The sequence below is a fragment of the Falco peregrinus genome, chromosome 6 (assembly GCF_023634155.1).
Source record: "Falco peregrinus isolate bFalPer1 chromosome 6, bFalPer1.pri, whole genome shotgun sequence".
NCBI classification, from domain to species: Eukaryota; Metazoa; Chordata; class Aves; order Falconiformes; family Falconidae; genus Falco; species Falco peregrinus.
Genome location: NC_073726.1, coordinates 10,947,091 through 10,965,540, shown reverse-complemented (window position 1 = coordinate 10,965,540; position 18,450 = coordinate 10,947,091). Strand labels below are relative to the sequence as shown.

Genomic DNA, 18,450 nt, shown 5'->3' with positions numbered 1-18,450 from the left:
CTCTCCTATGCCGCATCGACTGGGCACCACGCTGAGCAGTGCTAATGTGGAGCAGAGGTCCACCCTCCTGCCTCCCTCTTGCTTCTCTCCTCCCCTCATCTCTCTGGGGAAAGTGTCCTTGGACTGGACAGGTGCCTGGTTTTCTCCTTTCCATCTCTGACCCTATTGCCCATGTGCACCCTTTCAGCTATGCAGATTTTACAGCTGTGTTACTTTTTTTTTGGAGCCAACTTTCCTGTGCATTATTTGTACTGTTTTTCTTTCACATTGTAAACAACTTTAGTACACTACAAAGGATAGTCAATGCAGTGTAAATTAATACAACATACAACAAAACACTTCCAAGTTATTTAAAAGAAAACATCTCCATATAGGTCAACACTTTTGCACATTTAAATCAGCACTAAAGCTTCAGTTCCCTGTGATCAAACAGGTTAAGAAGCTCTTTCTACTGACGAATCACTGACTTTGTTAGCGCACTCTGCAGCATCCTCACCTGGTACTATTTTGATTTACAACATAGCAACCTCTTTCTGTTACTCCAGACTCATTATAGTACAACTAGATCATTCTGATACTTTCTGGCACTATTTTTCTTGCAATATGATCAACGATGTGGTCGTGCATCTATTCACAAACACTTAGGCAGAGTTTTGCTTGATTGTCCTTTTTAAACTAAGCTTGATCCAAATGAAATCCAAGTATAAATATCAAACCTGCAAGTAAGGTTTGAGAAGCCACAAGGTTCTCCTGCTGTTTATACGTGTGTGAATTACAGTACATCAGGAAATCAATATTCCCTAGATGGTGCTTGTGCCTGGCACTTCATGGTGAACAAACATTAGGTAAGACAATATAAATGGTACAATCCTTATTGATTTCTCTTGACTGTGTAGAATGTGAAAGCTGCAGCCACAGTTAACACTTACTGACAGACTCATCTAAAGTTTCAGTGCTATTTTATATTTTTATAGTTGTCCACGCTCAATTGATTCCATTAAGTTGCTAGACACATTTCAAGCCATCTAGATAAGAAGAAAAAAAGCTGTGCCTGGAATGAGATGCTGCTACTTTGTGCCTAGCAGGATAAAAAGGTTAAAGGACTAAATTGTGCCTGGATGTTGGAAGGAGTTCTCTTTTATTTGATAGAATTGTTATTGTTTTTAGTGAATGGATACTGTGAGTGATGGATAGATGCATTTAACTAAGTTAAATAAATGAATGAACAGTATAGACCAGAAATGTCTATGGGGAAACTGTACTGGAAGCTCCCAATGTTATAGCCCCTCCCCAAACAAACAAGCGAAAACCCCTCGTAGTTCCACCCCTGACTGATAAAATTCCCTAAGAAAAAAAAATCAGATGGGCTTTAAAATCTCGAGTTTGAGATTTTTTTTCATTTTTTTCCTCTTTTGACTCATGATGCACATTTTAAATTTTATTTTTATAGCAATTTATACTTCTTTTTTTTTTTTCTTCCCCAAAACAAGTAAGCTTCTCACACGAGTCAGAGAAATTAGGGGGTAGGACAGCATAAGAAGTTCTGAATATCAGGATATGAGATTTAATGCCCTGCAAAATAATTCTGTATTTCCCTTTTATATCCAAAGAGCCCTTTTAGCAAGATATCAGAATATCTATTTCATAGTTTATTACTCCCCCCGCTGGGAAGATTTAAATAATATGATTGAATTAGTGTGAAAAAGGTGTCAGACATCCATTCCATGAATACAAAATGCAGACTGGACTATGGGATACATCATGTCTCGAGAAAACCCTTTTTCTATCTTTTTTGGGCTGTTTGGTACTCAGCAAGATGGAAATTCAGAAATTAAAAATGACATTAAAAATGATAAAGTGGGAAATGTATCATATAAAAACCATATCAAAATCAGCCATCACGTTACAGTTTCCTCTAGAGAAAACACTGGCAGCTACAGTGCAGAACAGCTTACAAAGTGCTGAGTATTCTGATCCTGAAGCAGCAAAACCTGAAGCATGTTTTGCTTTAAGTGTGTTGTGGGCCTATTGATTTTAACAGTACTGAGTTTTGCTGGATTAATAGCAGCATAATCTGCACTCTCCAAGAGTGGGCACTCCTTTTCTCAGCATATTCCAGGGGGTGTGTGTGTGGGGTGGGGTGGGTCGGAAATCACAGAAAACTTATACACTATATAAAATCAGGTGGAGGTTATATTTTTCAGTTTTCAAATGTACTGTTGTTGAATTACAGAGATTTCTATCTCCAAAAATGAGGTAAATCTACTTGAAAACATCATGAACAAGTTAGTGAACTGTGAAAAGACTGTAACAGTAAACTTGCAAGGTGTTGCTTCCATCTTGCAGAAGAATTTCACATATTTGAGCATGTTCATGTAATTAACTTTTTCAGTCCATATTTGGTGACACTGCCTGTGGTTTTCCCTAAAATTCTTTCTTTTACCAAAAAAGACATGACAAACTGTTTTAAAATTACAAGAATGTCTTCAGATCAAGAGAAAACTGCAGAGAGGTTCTCATATCAAGAGCTTTCTATTTTCCCTATAAAATATTAGACATAATTAAAGGTGAGTTAAGACTTTGGTGAAAATCTAAAGAGCATCGGCGAATCTGAGCACTGCTCAGCTTTTCAATTGCTTTTCTACTTCTCAGTTCTTTTAAATGGTTTTCTATGGCAGGAACATTTTTCTTAATTAGTCACAGCTAATTAGTGTTCTGGCATAGACGAGTAATCAGAAATGTCAGAGCTGCAAGGCTACATCTCCCTAATCCTTTGATAATAATTTAGCCTCCTGGGAGGGCCTCAAGCTGCGGTAAGTAGTGGCTGACAATAAGGCAAAATTAGGTGGGCAGCAGACCATTAGGATAGAAAAATAAAAAGCACTACCAAATCCTGCTGAGCACCATCAGGCAACTAACTGCACTGCCAGATGAGGTGCCTGTTTAAGCCTGTGTTGTTAATTAGCTGATTCTACCAGACCTGCCACATATGTCCAGGTGCATCATGCAAAGATGTGTATTTCTGGGTTTGCGCCAAAGGACAATTTTGCACTGTGATCAAATTTCAAGAATCTGAGAAAGAAGCCTGCATATTTCTTGACGATTATTCTGAGTTATCAAAGAAATAAGAAGATCAACAAGCTACAATCCATTTTTGTTGAGTCTCTTTTAAGTAATTAGGCACGGTCCTCTCACGTTTCTCAGAGGTTAATACAAACACAGCTTTTGATTCAAATGTGGCCTTTAACTAGTTCTACCTAGTCTGAACTTGCTGAAGTCACCTTGGCATATAGTCTAGATCAAAAAGTAGACCTTCTGTCAAATCACACACTTGCAAATAATTACGTAACAATGAAAGCGAAGATTACTTATTAAAATTAATGTGACAGGAAGCAATTTGAGAATGAGAAACCCCCCACACAATTGAAGTTTTCTAGAAAAACATTGCTGAATACCAAACACTACAGTAATGGTGCTTTTGAGGTAGACATGGACAGCACAAGGAGTTGGCGCTACAGAAAACTCACATGTAAGGTAAGTGTTCCTCTCAGCTGTGTGACACCAGCTGAAGATTAGCTCACTCGCCAGGGAGAAGCACTTGCACATTTTTTACACATTTTTTGTAAAAGGTCAGAAAACTTAACAGAAATGATGCAATTGAATAATGTATTTGCTAAAAATGTACTTGCAGATATGATGGCAAACAGAAATGACTCAGATGAGTACTTCATATCTCTATTTAGGCATAAAATGAAGTATGTGACATAGTAATCTTTGGAGAATAGTTACTACCTCAAATATCCTCAAGTACATCATCGAAGTTAAATCGTCTATCCCTGCTACTAATGGAAAAAAAAATAATGGTTGTGATGTGGGAACACTACTAGCATTTAATTAACATTCCAGACAAAATACAAGCATTTTTATGGCAGAAAAAGAGTGTCACATTACACCTGAACTTTTGAAAAATAAAAGCCAAAAGCAGCTACGTAAATCTGGAGTGCTTAAGCATTTATACCACTCATAAAGATGTTCAGTTTTTTTGCACTCCAAAGAAAGTTGTACGAGTTCCCTGACCTAAACATCTCTTACACTGCTTGTTGAACTGTTACTCTGCATGAGGCCACAACCTTAAGGCTGTTCTCCTACATGAGTAGTCCCTGTGAAGTCAACAGGACTAGTCAGTCACACCACACCTGTTTAACACCCAGGAGAGATGAGCAATCAAGCCCAAAGTCAACATCTGCTAACAGGTGCCATCTTCTGCAAGATAACGAAGGGACCTCCTTATCAACGCTGACCTTTCCAGGATGCGCACTCTATTTTGTGTGTTTATGGTACACTTGTGCACAAGGTCCCCAGAAATTAAAGCCTAAAAAAATTAGAAAACCTGTAAGTTGTATCAATGGCTAAACACTGATGTGTTAAAACTGTTCTCTTAAACTATTCTTTATTTCTCAAAGCAGCAATCAATTAGTGCATAAAGATTTCATTGCCTATATAGTCTTAATAAAATTGAAATCATACATCTGTTTACCCTGTAGAGTTTTTAACAATAGACCCAACACAAATATAAAGTATAAGATAATGCTCTTAATGGCAAATAAACCAAGAAGGGCTTTGAAGGAAAAATGCCTGAAACACTTTTTTTCAGTGTTCAGACAAGTATATCCATACTTCACATGCAATTAACAGGTACAAGAAAGTGAGAATCTACCCAAGTGGTACTTAGAAACTATACATTACTACAGAAAGTAAGTATTGTATCGCTGTTTTAAACAGTGCTTTATGCAAAACGACTTAACTTTTTTTAAGCTGGTTTGTTAATAAAATTCCATTTTGTTTTAAAGGAAACAGTTTTTCATTTGTAAGTCTAACGTAATTTAAAATGCCTAGGAGTTCAAGACTTACTAGTCCCATCTTGAAAATTCAGGTAGAATGAATCTAAGTCTAGTGAGTGATGATAACCTGGCATGTTTATGGACACAGGATTGCATTTATTAAGGTTAATGGTAAAACTGCCATTGATTTTGACAGTGTAGAACCAGCCCCCATGGGAATTTCATAGTTGGACGTTTTTTATATCTGCTGATTTTATGATCAGATACATGGCACTGTTCTTTGATAGGCTGCACAAATGTTCTTATATTATCCATCAAGCAGATTATCTTTATGAATGAGGGGCCTTAAAAATAATCAGTAATATTTGAGATTTATTCTAGGTTTGCGTAATTTTATTCTAAATACTTCATTTTCCCACTCACCAACTGCTACTTTTACAGCCTTTTCTGAAAATAAGTATTTTTCAAACACTGGTTAAAAAAAAAAAAAAAAGTACAACTTTGCTTCTAAAACATTTTACTAAACATTATTTTAAAAAATGATTCCTGGTTTAAGTGATTAAACTTTAAAAAACGTTTCCGTGGGTGATGCTTTTAATTGTAATTAAAAAATGTAATCATTAAACAAACACTGTAGTGCTTGTGTTCATGATATAGTTGTTATACATTGAATCTACCTGAGTCACTGCAGCGTTAATGGTAGAAAATTTGAGTTTATTAGAGAAATTTGTCCCAACATAACTTCATTGTCTTAGTTTACTCCAGTGGAGTAGGGGATTGGAAGGAATCACATGGATCATTCTCTGAATTAAGCCTTCAGGCATCATGAACATGGAGTAGACATTTAACACAGAACTACTGCAGACCATCCACACGTACAAGGCACTACAAAACCTTCCTAGTGCTCTTTAAGATCTGTGGTGCTAAAAACAAGCGAACAAACAAAAATTCCCCCCACAACTATAAGTTGCTACAGCATGACAGTAGGAGATAAATGTCCTGAGGTCCTGTGACGGGAAGGAATTTGGTAGGTAAAATTCCCAGCTGATCTTAGGAAGAAGACCATGTCCCAGACCACAAGGGAAGACAAGAAGTCCTAAGTGCCTCTGACAAACTGACCAAGCAAAACCTCTTTGTGACTCTAAATTTGATGATTAATTTTAAGAACGAGAAGAGGTACGCTGACAGGGGAGAGACCAGTGGTACTAGGAGCACCAAGCCATGCTGTTCTGCATTGGTTCTGCTGCACGATCAGCAGAGGTACTGAAGCATAGGATTTAAATGGTTTAAAAATGGTGCAGAAAAAACTAGCTGCCCCGTCTTCTTTTGAAGTCCCCTGGAGATCTGATCCTCTCTCATATGTAAGGATTCATATCACAAGCTTAAAATGCCATTCTCCTGATTTTCACATTTTGTATGGCATGGCACTGCTCTTCCAGGCTTACCAAGCACCACCATAAAACAATGCCATTTTTAGTCTTCTCCCTGGTTTGAGACTTCTCAGGTAGATAGAAAAAACTTCTAGCCTTAACACACTATGACCCATTGGCAGACATTTGTACTAGTATCAATACTATTCTTAAATTTAAATGATCTTTGTCATGTACCTTACTTCATATGATAGGCATCCCGTTCTCTTGGTCACTGTAATAGCTGTTAGTATACAGCAGCTCTGAATCAAGCCAATGAAATCTGCGCACAAATAGTTTGTAACTATATATTTCTTGGGATTAAAATAGCATCCAAGGCCTGATCTCATCTATATTTATAACTAACACTTGTAGCGCACAGAACAGTCTGATTTTTTTGGTGATTCTGGATGAGGTGTTTCCCTGGCTGAAGCACAGACATGCACTTCTGTTTCGCTTGGCTGATGATTTCTTATCTGATACAATGTATTTTAATGGGAAATCAACTGTGATCTACAACTGCAGCCAGTCGAATGGCTTGAAGTATATTTACATAAAAAGGTAAATATATTTTATTCTTTCTATTGAAATATAACTTGATAGAATTGAATTTATAAACAGTACCTAGTTTTTGTTATATCAGTTATTCAAAAAACTCTTCAAAAAACCATGGGCAAAATCTTACTCAATCGTGCTGTTCTAAATCTAAGTTAGTCTCAGGAAAAACGAGTTAACACAGTGAGATGCCCTTGTTTGAAATTTCTGCATGCTATGAGCTTACATATTTGTTAACGCATTTATCTGAAACTGTCCAACCGGTTATACCTCCTAGTGTGATGTTATGTAGAAATGTGACACCACCATATATAAAGAAAAGTAAAGATACAAATAGATATTTGACACACAGAATACTTATCATATACATCTTTTTTTCTTTCCTTACAGCTACAAGCATTGGCCACGACAGTATACAATACGTACTACCGAGTAAAAGGGGAGGGAAGTGTTTCTTTGTCTCAAAGGCAAGTGCTATGTCATGACTTGCATCCATAGAGGAGATGTTTTCTTGAGCTGAAGAGCCTGATTGCTGAAATGAAACTTGGCAGAGGTCACTGACCCATGCTAATCCAATTGTACTGAGGCCCTGTCCTTGGGTTAGCGCTAGTTGGCCTAACCCAAAACCATGCCAGGAACCATGCTGATGACTTAATGGTATGGATGATCACTTGCTAGTTCTTAGGCCTGTGCCCAGGCCCTGGCCAGTTTACTGCTATGGCCATAGCCTAAGGCTTCGTCCAATCCCACTACATCAACAAAGTCAATGTGGTCTCTCCACTGAGAGTTCGACTTGGCCTTAGGCACATAATTTTATTAACGTTCAGTAAATTACAACATAAGCAAAAATAACCTCAAAGAAAAATAAAAAACAGAAACTTGAAAATGAAACATATGCTTGCAGATTCAGTGCAAAAGCAAACTGAAGCAGAAGTTGCTAATATGGTTTTAGTACTTTGTGAAGGTGCCAGCTGGATGGATGATAATTTTTCTACCCCTGCAGGGCATCAAAGCTTTTATAAAATCATTCTTTTCACACATATTAGCACTTAGCTTATTAAAACAGATGATACTTTTTTTTTGTAAAGCTGCCTGAGAGTGTCTGGAAATATAAAATCTGAGAGATAAGTCTCATTTTGACCACCCAGTTTAACAAACAACAAACACTGACATGACATACCATTGCTGAGAGTCTATGTTATGGGACCTTCTGTGACTGCCACAACTGTAGTGTCACAGTAAAGGCTGTGAATTGCTGTTATGAAAACATTTGCTGTAACTTGCATAATTAAATGAAACTGCCAGCAAAGCTTTCTAAAATACTTCAGAGATGACACACAAATAAATACATTTCGAAGTCTGTATTATGTTCCAGAATTTGTTTTGTAATAAATTGCATTGCACAGTGCCGGAGATGACTTCTTTCCCTGCTCAAATTCCTACGTAATTACAAGTGACCAAGATCACTGAAATGTAAATTGATCCAAGTTTATAATAAAGTTAAGTTTTGTTTTAGACATGTTTTACATGTGTAGTGCTTTGGATTTATACAGAAGGTACAGTTTCAGTTGCCTACAGCTTCTCTGTCGGACAACTCAGAAAGGGACATGCTAGACATAAATTAGTGCTCAGAACTTGAATGAACAGAAATATGCTCAAGACTGTTGCTAGTAGCCTTATAGGAGAGCCTTGTATGAGGAAAAGGTATACATTAGGTAGAGTAGGTGCTAATTTCTAACAAAAAGGAGAAATCACAGTAAAAGGAGTGGAGGCAGGCTGTGGAAGCCAGCATTGAAGCTGAGGGAAATTACTGCAAAGATACAGCCTGGCTAGCAATGTGTGGGCCTCGAGGATGAGGACAAGGATTACTCTGAACTTGCAGAAGTGGGATTAGAATTTTGAAAATGAATTTGACAATTTATTAAATGTTTGGTCAACTTTAAGAAATTACAAGTCTTAAACTAAAAATCCATAAAACGAAATTATAAAAGTCATGCCATGCAAGTACCATGCAAGTACAAACCTGTAGATGTATCTGGCATAACTGGACCCTTGCTGTACATGAGCAGGCAGTGATCTGTATAAGTTCTTTATTTAGGGAAATTAGGTCTGCAATGGAGCCCACAAACAACACCAATCTAGCTCTCTCCATTAACAAATCAAAAATCAAAAGATGAAATAAAATCGGACTACTCACAGTGGAAAAATGACTATTTCAAATAATAATCTTCTACCAATTTTATTTATGCCTTCTTGCCCTTACGAATTTCATGCAGAAAAAGTTTAAAGAAAGGCCACCTTTGACAGTTGAAGATGGTAAATAACAAGCGAAAGAAAAAATGACCAGCAGAGAAGAACATTTGAATGGCTTGTTGAATACCATCAAAATGCAGCTTATCTCTTCTGATGTTGTAGTGACACCAGCAAGCTTTGCAAGGGTAGTTACTTACATCAAATAACTTCTCTATGTACATTTCCTCATTGACCTTTTCTCGAAGTATATCCTGGTTTTGTCGAACAAACATAATGTAGGTGTCTGCTAGATCCATCCCTGGTTTCTGTGGAGACATAAAGGGGAGAAAGTAGTGGGAAGGGAAGAAGATAGACCACTCAACAACCGAGATTTGTAAGAAGTTACACTTAAACATAATGAACTGTGTTACAATGTTCACACATACATAAACTGTATTTACTGAATCTGCTGTGAATTCTGGGTTAGTTACCAAGTTCAGGAGGGTTCACTATTAATAAAGTTCTCAGTGTTATAATTTATGGATGCTTTGAGTCATAAATCTACATTGCCTTATGTAATGGAATGATGTCTTGACTCTGGTAAGGTCAATGGCAGGCAGACATTTCCCCCTTTTTTGTTAGTGAGGCTCTCATAGCTGCTCCCACCCTCAAGGTTCAGATTCTGCTATCACATTTGGAAAATGGTTAAAAAAAGCATCCAGTTCCTTTTTCATTGCCTCATCGTTGCAAATTGCTTCCAATGTACAGCTGAATTTTTTGTTTGAGGTTAGCTCCTACTCAGTGATTCAAACTAAGTTCAAGCATTCCCCTGAGAGCAATGGCATAAAAAGGTTGATATGACAGTAGACCTGTACCCCTGTTTTTCTGAAAATGTTGCACTGGCACAAGCAGCTCAGAGGATGACTAGGGAATGAGCAAGGGCTGAAATGTTTCCCTTCTTGTACCAATCTGTGTCCTTATGAACAGCAGAGTAGGCACAATTTTCATACCGCACTCCCAAACACGGGACAGGTAAGGATATGTTGTGTGTGACGCTATGTCATGCCAGCCAGGGTGGTGGCTGAAACTGCTCTCTCCTGCCCAGCTGGGACGTCTGGGCCTCTGTAGCCACAATATGTTGTTCCACACTAGAGCACGTAACAGCCTGTAGCATCCCCTCTCCTGGCAGCATCTGTAGCGCTGATCAGGATCTCACCTTCCTCTAACAGGAACCAAGAATGAGCACAAGCACTTTGGAAAGTCTTCTGTAAATGTCCTCTGTGTAAGCAAGTTTGTGAAAGTAGCACTTGCTCCCAAATAATAGTTTTTAAAGTTCATGGCATGCAAAAGAAGGCTAAGTTTTCTAATAGTTTACAGTAAGCCTTAGCTCAAAGCTGTTCATAAAGGATTCAAAATTGTTTAAGACTACTCCGTACAGAATAATTAACCGCTTGACAAAAGCAGTTATACCCAGTCCCTGAATTCAGGGACTTACAGAAGTCAACTCTATTTCTCAGAAACCGTTATTGTCTGAAAACAGCATACATACAAGGCTGTAAGAGTAAAACATTTAGCTTATTTTAAAGGCTTGTATGCATAAACATGCTCATATAGTTCAAATATTTATATATAATTTTATATTAAGGCTTCCTTTCTAGTCTACAAGTGGATAACTTAATTTTTCTCATTCCTTATTATTTTGTATATAATATATTATAATGTATATGAACAGGTCTGAGCACAAGCAGGAAGGTGCAACATGCCCAAACTAATACCTGTCCAAACCCAGACATTTCAATAACAGGACGAGAGCATTCTCCCCTCAAAAAAGCAGTGAGTGAAACCTCCTGGATCATGAGCTTCATCTCTTTGTGCCTGAATCTACTATGGACACATATAGGAATACGATCTAAAATAAGATTTTCTTTTTCATTTATACATGTGCATCAATGGCAGTTTCATTTCTTAAAAATAACAGCTAAATATGGAATGATGGCTTGGTTTAACACTCTCAGCATCTCCAAAACTCATACTGAAAACCTGAAATTTCTCTGGCACATGTCGATTAGACATTCCAGAGGCAATCAAAGCTCATTTCAAAAAGCTATCACATACACACAGGCCTACATGAAACTCTTAAGAGGAAAGCAGAACCATTTACACCTCAGTTACACATCTTGATACTAAGCATAGAAATAAAAATGTAAGATTACAATAGATAAAACAGTTTTCTGTTGGAAAAGCTGGTTCACAGAAATCAATAGATTTCCTTCATAAAATGTGCCTTCATTGAAATGTGACCGAAATGTTTTTAAATTAAACAACAAAGTGAAGGAGATTTAAAAAAGAAAGCTCCATATCTTACCTTAGTGTCCTTATTTGTGATGGTACAAAAGAATACAACCAGTGTTGAAACCCTATCTACTTCCTAAAACCTGATAGGCAATTTAGAGGAATTGGACTAGTTTTAACTTGGAGGGATAATGGTTAAATATTTTGAAAACTCATGGGGTGGGTGAATGATATAATCTAACAAATGAAAGGCTGATTACAGTTCTTGGAGATACATATTCAAATGTATAAATGAATCCTCCACCAAATGCTAAAACCTAATGGTTTTTCAATTCATGCAGTTTTTTCTTTTGTTAAGTTCAATAAGAAATGTTCATCTTGCAGACAGCCAAAGCTAGAAAAATAATATTTCCCACCAGCATTAACTCTCCCCTTATCTTTGAGATGTTTACCTAGTCTTGAAGCTGTGACATATGGGAATTTCACACCTAGTGAATATATTTTCATGTAGCTTGTGGCACAGGAGTGGAATCATTAAAAGAATATACACAAGTAAGAGTAACTGCAACAGCTGGTGACATTTACCAATTAGAATTACAGTTCTTTAAAACATGTCATCCTTCTTTAATGTGTGCAGGATAATTATCTTTGAAATTGCTGTGGAAAAAAATTAATTTTCCTTTTAAACAGTGTCTGCCTACAGCAGAAATGTGTCTGGGTAAGCAAGATTATCAGTACTCCAATAGTATGACTCCCTGTTTTGAAACCTCACCAAAATCATTGCAAGTTAACCATCTTTGCTCATGGTGGGCAAAACACACATTAAACATTGAATGAACCAACAGTATATCAAATACTTCATTATCTCCCCATATTGAACGTATTGAATTTATTTGTTTTCTCTAAACATGTGAAAGAAGGAAAGAAAGCTATTATAAGCATCAAAACAAGCTTAGTGCTATATATTTAATGTTTTAACTCTTTTTAACAGGGATTATGTATTAGATGGGAGGCTCCGATTACATGATCCTCTACTGCTGTATTATGGATTATTAAACTTCAGAAAAAAAACCCCAAAACAGGTTAATGCAGAATAAAAGAACAAACAACAGTTAAGCAATTGGATGTGCCTTAAAGGACAAATAGAATCTGAGACATATTTTAAGCAACTGTCACAGGGGGGCATTTCACTACTGATATCAGACAGATTTAAGCAACTCAGTCTCCACATCTATACCCAATATAAAAAATTCTGCTCCTCTGAATCTCTGGGAGAACCTCTGCTGAAGTTAATGGGAGAGAGTTATTTTCACATTTTTGGGAGAAGAATTTAACCTGGTATATTTATCCAGATAGGTGTAATAAAAGGTATTCTGTCTGAAAAATTCCCCAAGAAAAAAAGTGGGGTTTTTTATGATAGATAAAAAGTTTTTGTAGGTTTGTTTTATTCAGAACGGCAGACAAGATGTTTTGCCTATCTGGAAATGAAAGAGAACCAAACAAAGAGATGAATGGAGAAACTGAAAACACAAAGACATCAAATAAAATACCAGGAAATGAAGAGTTGTAAATAGGGTTACTTTGTCGCTGGTTACACAAGTAACTGAATACACTGGCAAGTGAATGAGTTTAAACAAGGGTGTAGGCTTCAGCACATTCTTTTTTAGGGTTAATCACTAGTTAACCTGGCAAGATGAACATGCTGGGGTGGGGGGTGGGGGTGGGGGGAATCCTTTTTAATTATATACTGCAAGTGCTCTTACTTCCTGCTGCTGCACCTAATCCCACAGGTGCAGGTTGTTTCTTTTACAATTCACTGGTAGGTGGGTCCAGATCGACAGGCGCTTTTTCATAGCAACAAGTTCAGATAAAGAAGAAACAGCCTAACTTTCCCCCTTTAAACAGGAAAACTCTACCCTACTGTCTATTTAACAAGGAGGCAAATTTTAAAATACATTATTCCAGTTTCCAAGATGATGTAGGAGCTGTATTAGGACTGACACACATTGCTCCCACCGGCAAAATCTGCCTGAAGCACCTAGTCAAAAGTAATGCTGCATTGCCTTGATTTCCAGCATTCAGATGTTTTGCTGCTAAAAGATTGGCAACAAGCTTAATATTGCCACTAATATTAGGCTTTTCCTACAGAAGAGGTACACCTAAATTTCTGCACAGCTTTTTGCAAGTTTGTTTCAAATATTGATAAAAACAATGTACATTTCTAAATACTTGGGTTATGCTTATTCTCACTTTGGCATTTGTCACAGAACATTTCTTAGCATCAGAAAGTATTAAACAAACCCGTATTCTTGGTATTGCCAACAAAAAAAATCTAGTTTTACCAAGTTCTACCCTGTTAAAGCATTGAAGTTTCAAAGATGAGAACAGATGTTAGACTCTTAACTATATAAAAACAAACTTCATCCCATTTTGTTTTTGCTCTCCTCTCCACCCCCTTCCTCTCCCTTGCATCCTGGAGGGAGACATTTTAACTACAGCATGGATGTAACAATGAAATGAAAAGGAGTGATGAGCTGGAGGGGGCTATTGTGAGAAACACAGGAGCTCCTTATTCAGTGTCCACTACCAAATGAAAGAGTGCATTGGAAAACTTCACTGGCTGAAATTTCTCCTCTAAATACTGCAAGGCTCATCACTTGGGCTTTGAAATGACAGAATTAAAATATCATAAAAATATTTTTCGAATAAAACCTACTTGTACTCATGACAAGATCCTCGCTCCCTTCATTTCTTACAAATCAAAATACATAAGCCAGGGAGGAAGATGCATCATTTGTATAATCAGACTATTATAAAGGTAACATTTTACTCTCACATGGTTATGAAAAATAATATTTTGCTTAAATGAAAAAATACAATACATTTCCCTGCCTTGAATACATTTTCTTGTACAAGAAAAAGCAACCGTGGCAAAGACTAAATGTCTGTATTTTGAGAACTGTCATGCAGAACTTAAGCTGTGATTCTGCAAGCATTTACACAAACATTTTTTCATATATGTGTAGTTTCATTGCATTCATGGGGCAACACAGGTGTGCATCTGCACCAGGATCTTAATTCTGTAGTGTGAAAAGTTCTTCAAAACGCTACAGTTCCTATGACAAAACCAGGTATTAAAATACTTTTTTTTCCCCAAAATAATTATGTTCTACTATGTTATTTTAACTTTCCTGCTGATTAGCAGCCATCCTTCTGATCTCCATTTAAGAGGTATCTCAAAAGTACTCCTGACTTAAAAGAGATGATGCAGGGCTTTCCTTCCAATTCTGCAATAGCTTGTTTTTACGGATCTGAAAACAGAAGGGCCACTTCCCAGGTTCGGGTATACAGAGGAGGAGGAGGAGGAGGAGGAGGAGGACGTTGTGGTGGAGGAAGGCAGGAGAAGCCCTGAGCATGAGGATAATGACTGCTCCATGCTCTTTAAACAGAGGTCTCCAAGTAAATCCTGCTTAAAAATGAATGGCACAGTATGGTCACACCTGAATAAATAGATTTCCCAGAAAAAGTAATTTGCTTCTTAAAACCAGCTAAAAGAGGCCACGCAGTACAAGTGTGATATTTGGAAACGGAGGTATCTGGAAGGTCCCAATGTGTATCTGCCTGGTAGGAGGCAGAGCTCCTGCTCTGGCCTCTACAGGACCCCCGTAAGTCAAATACTGGCACATGTGTGAGGCCCCTTTTCATACCTTTGATCCCCGCATAAAGGCAAGAGTGGAGCAAGAGGCCTGGCATTGTGCGCGCTGTGCACTGCTGTCAGCCCTGGGTCCTTCAAACGGCCTCTCTGCACTTGGTATGACAGGTGGCCTACATGAAGTGAGGGAGGATTAGGTTCCTTCTGTGCCCCCTAAATGACTGGCATAGATTACTGGCTCCTACAAAGGGATTTAAACATACCTTTCTGAACAAAAAGCAGTATATACATATGCATGTAACTGGATGCTCAATTTATATGAGTAATTGCTTTGGTTATATTTGTAAATGAGGCAAATGTTTGTAGAAATGACCAGCTACAGACACAATTATTTGTGTGCAAAACTGAATTAAATGATGAGAAACTGAACACAATGAAATTATCCACATGATTGAGGAATAATAATAATTTGAGATTAACAATATACATTTTTTGCCCTCAGTTCTACTGCGTTCTTTCCCTGTTCTCATTAATTAACTGGCTTTGTGAACAGAATATTAAAAAAAAAAAAGAAAAAAAATAGACAGGTTGGACTTCTACATCTCCTAAGGATTGCTCAAGCTTTAAGAGAAACTAACAGAGTTATAGTGGATTTGGGTGAGTTGTTTTTTTTTTTTTTTAAAAAAAAGTAACTTAAATCAGCTCCGGCATTCCTAAGTATCAAAACTGCATTAACACGAGAACAAACTGCATCCTTAATGCACTGCTTATATTTGTAATGTTTGTGTTATTTTCCTCTGAACATTTGGTTTCTTTCACAGGCACAGCAGCCACAATTTCTTTCTTCAGAGCCTAGCATACTGTGACTATTACCAACAAAATGAGTGTAATAGCAACTAGATTTTTGCATTATTATTTTAAGGAAATCATAAGCCATCATTGTTGTTACTCTTCTTAGTCTGGGTTATTTTGTACTGTTCCTAGTATTTCCGTTGGTGTTTCAATTGCAAAACATAGGCTGTGTCCATGTAGTCCTATGCAAAATGGCTGGGGAAAGGAGTGAGAGCTCCTTGTGACTGCATACATCCCGCTTGATAAAGGGCATTCTGAAAAATGGAGCCTAATGTTGGATGTTCTCTTAAACAGGTTAAAAAAAAGGATGATTTTTTTTTTGGATGGAGTTATTAAATAGCAACATTTTTACAAATGCCAAATGCACTGCAAGTCTGTGTCAACATTTCCCACCTTGCCTCGAGAAGTCGATGGATGCCTTCTGGGGAGTGTGTACCTTCGTGCCCAACTACTTAATGTCTAAATCCCCTCTTGGTATTAATAAAACTAACCTGTTCCTCAAAATGACCAAGGATCATCCGATAACATCCTCCTCCTTTTTGATTTCTTTATTATTTCAATATTTATTTACTTTTTAACTTTTGTATCCCCTTTACCTCTCATCCTCTCTCTAAAACATTCTGCTCAGTAGTACCTTCATTTTCTTCTAATATCTCTTTTGTCTAGTTTATTTCTTCTTATTTCACTAGAAACCAGCATATTTTTCCCTCTTTGCCAAATATTGAGCCTCGTTGGTAATCAAAGATCAAAAACTGTTGAATTCACACACTCGGAAAACCCCCAAAAGCCTTTTGCCTGCATTTCCCCAACCCCCACCCCTGCCTTTCTCCACCAGATCCACCAAGTGATCAACAGCTGTGTTTCAGGGACCCCAAGGACAGCGCTAAGGTCACCCACTAAGATCCTCTAATGGAAGCGGGGCACAGGGACAAGAGTGCAGTTATCTGACAAAGTGCAATTCTGCACATATTTGCAACTACATCAAAAGAAAGTGCCTACTGTGGTCACCCTTAAGTCATTTTCATATATGCAGCTCTATGATAAGGAGGGACAAGGAGAGGTTTTAAACTCTATTAGTTTAAAATGCAGCCACATGAGGCGTTTAGTTAGCGTCAGTGCAGGCTTGCTAGGTTACCTTCACACGACCAAGAAGAGCTCAGTGTAAATTCCCCACCCTTTGCTGCCCCCCTCTCCACTTCTCACTTCAGCTGTGAGCCCGGGAGATGACCTTGTAACGTGATGGCTTATAGCCTCCTTTTGCAGTTGCAATTTGTAACTTCCACAACTGCTGAATTTCGACCCTATTCAGACTGGACCCTCACTGTCAGTATTGACAGTAACAGCTCTTCTTGGCCTCAACTGCATCTTTACAACAAGAAAATCTGAATAGAATCTGAAGAACTAAAACCAAACTCCAGCCTATCAAACTCCTTCATCCCAGGTAAAATGCCCTCCAGAATGTGGAAGATGATTGCTTGGTCAGATCCACCGCCTCCCTGAAGCCCAGCTTACACCTGTGGTTTACAACTGTAGTATATAGTCCAGTTCACATCGTGGGCTGTGGGAAAGGTGCGTGAGATAGCTGAAAAGGAAAGGGGCTGTAAAAATGCAAGGATCCTGACAGTCTGTCTATAATCTGGTCATCTCTTCAGGCCAAGCAATACCTTGCAGTGAATGTGAGAAAGGCAATGGGGCTCCAAGCAACCACCTCCCCGCTCTGCCTTCCCCTCTCTGGAGCAGCGCATCCCTGTGTGACCTGACTCACAATATTCCCCTCAGCCTGTGGCAAAGGTATTTTTCAGCCTCATCTTTACTGTGAACTTCAATGTCAATGTATTCAGGCCAATGGTAAAAGACTTTGACATCTCCCTCTCATAGATATTCTATGTAATGAAAGAAGTCAATGAATTTCTAGTTTGTTCATGAGTTTTTTCTTCAGTTTTTGAGTATTAAGTGCCTCACCAAGGACCTTTTGGGGCAGCTCAACAGCAAAACGTGTTAACAAGAGGTATTCTACATTAACTGGATTTGATATGAGATTATTCCTTTGAATGCAAGATTAAGCCTACATTTTTTCATTTTTATAAAACAAAATAGTATTTATACAATTCAACAAAAAGTCCACATGTAATCAAATAAGAAAAAAATTCTGAAAACATCATCTGAATGGAAATGTTACAACTTGTTATCTTATGAATAAAGCAAATATAAAGACAGCAAAATACCAAATTCCAGAAACAGATTTTTTCTTTTATTTAGTATGCATGAATTAAAAAAACAATTAATTTATGCTTGCAAGTATTATATTTTAAAGTATAGACATGCTGAAAGGATTTCTGGCCACCATACAGTCTAGCATGCCAGGTGTTCTTCTGTATTTGGAACTTTATTTTTTGTAAGGTCATTAACATAATAATTTTAGTAATTTTTTTGCTATGCTTGGAAAATAAGATTTAGAATCATATTAAAAAGGGATGAGGACACAGACTTGTGAGAGAACAAAGAATATTTGGCAGTGATAATGACAGTATTTGATAACTTCTTCCTTGCTTTTTAAAAGAAAAGATATTCTACTAAGACACTCTAATAATAATAATATTCTAATAGCTGAATTTTG

The 18,450-nt window shown here is 37.5% G+C and overlaps 1 protein-coding gene across 2 annotated transcripts in view; it reads right to left on the bottom strand.

Annotated features, from left to right (window-relative positions):
• The window catches only part of CADPS2 (calcium dependent secretion activator 2), a 323,550-nt gene that overhangs the window by 14,107 nt on the left and 290,993 nt on the right, over positions 1 to 18,450 (bottom strand). For both annotated transcript variants that reach the window (XM_055808537.1, XM_055808536.1), the window contains one exon: positions 9,256 to 9,363. In XM_055808537.1, the coding sequence (XP_055664512.1) occupies positions 9,256 to 9,363 (108 nt within the window). The remainder of the gene's footprint in view (positions 1 to 9,255; positions 9,364 to 18,450) is intronic.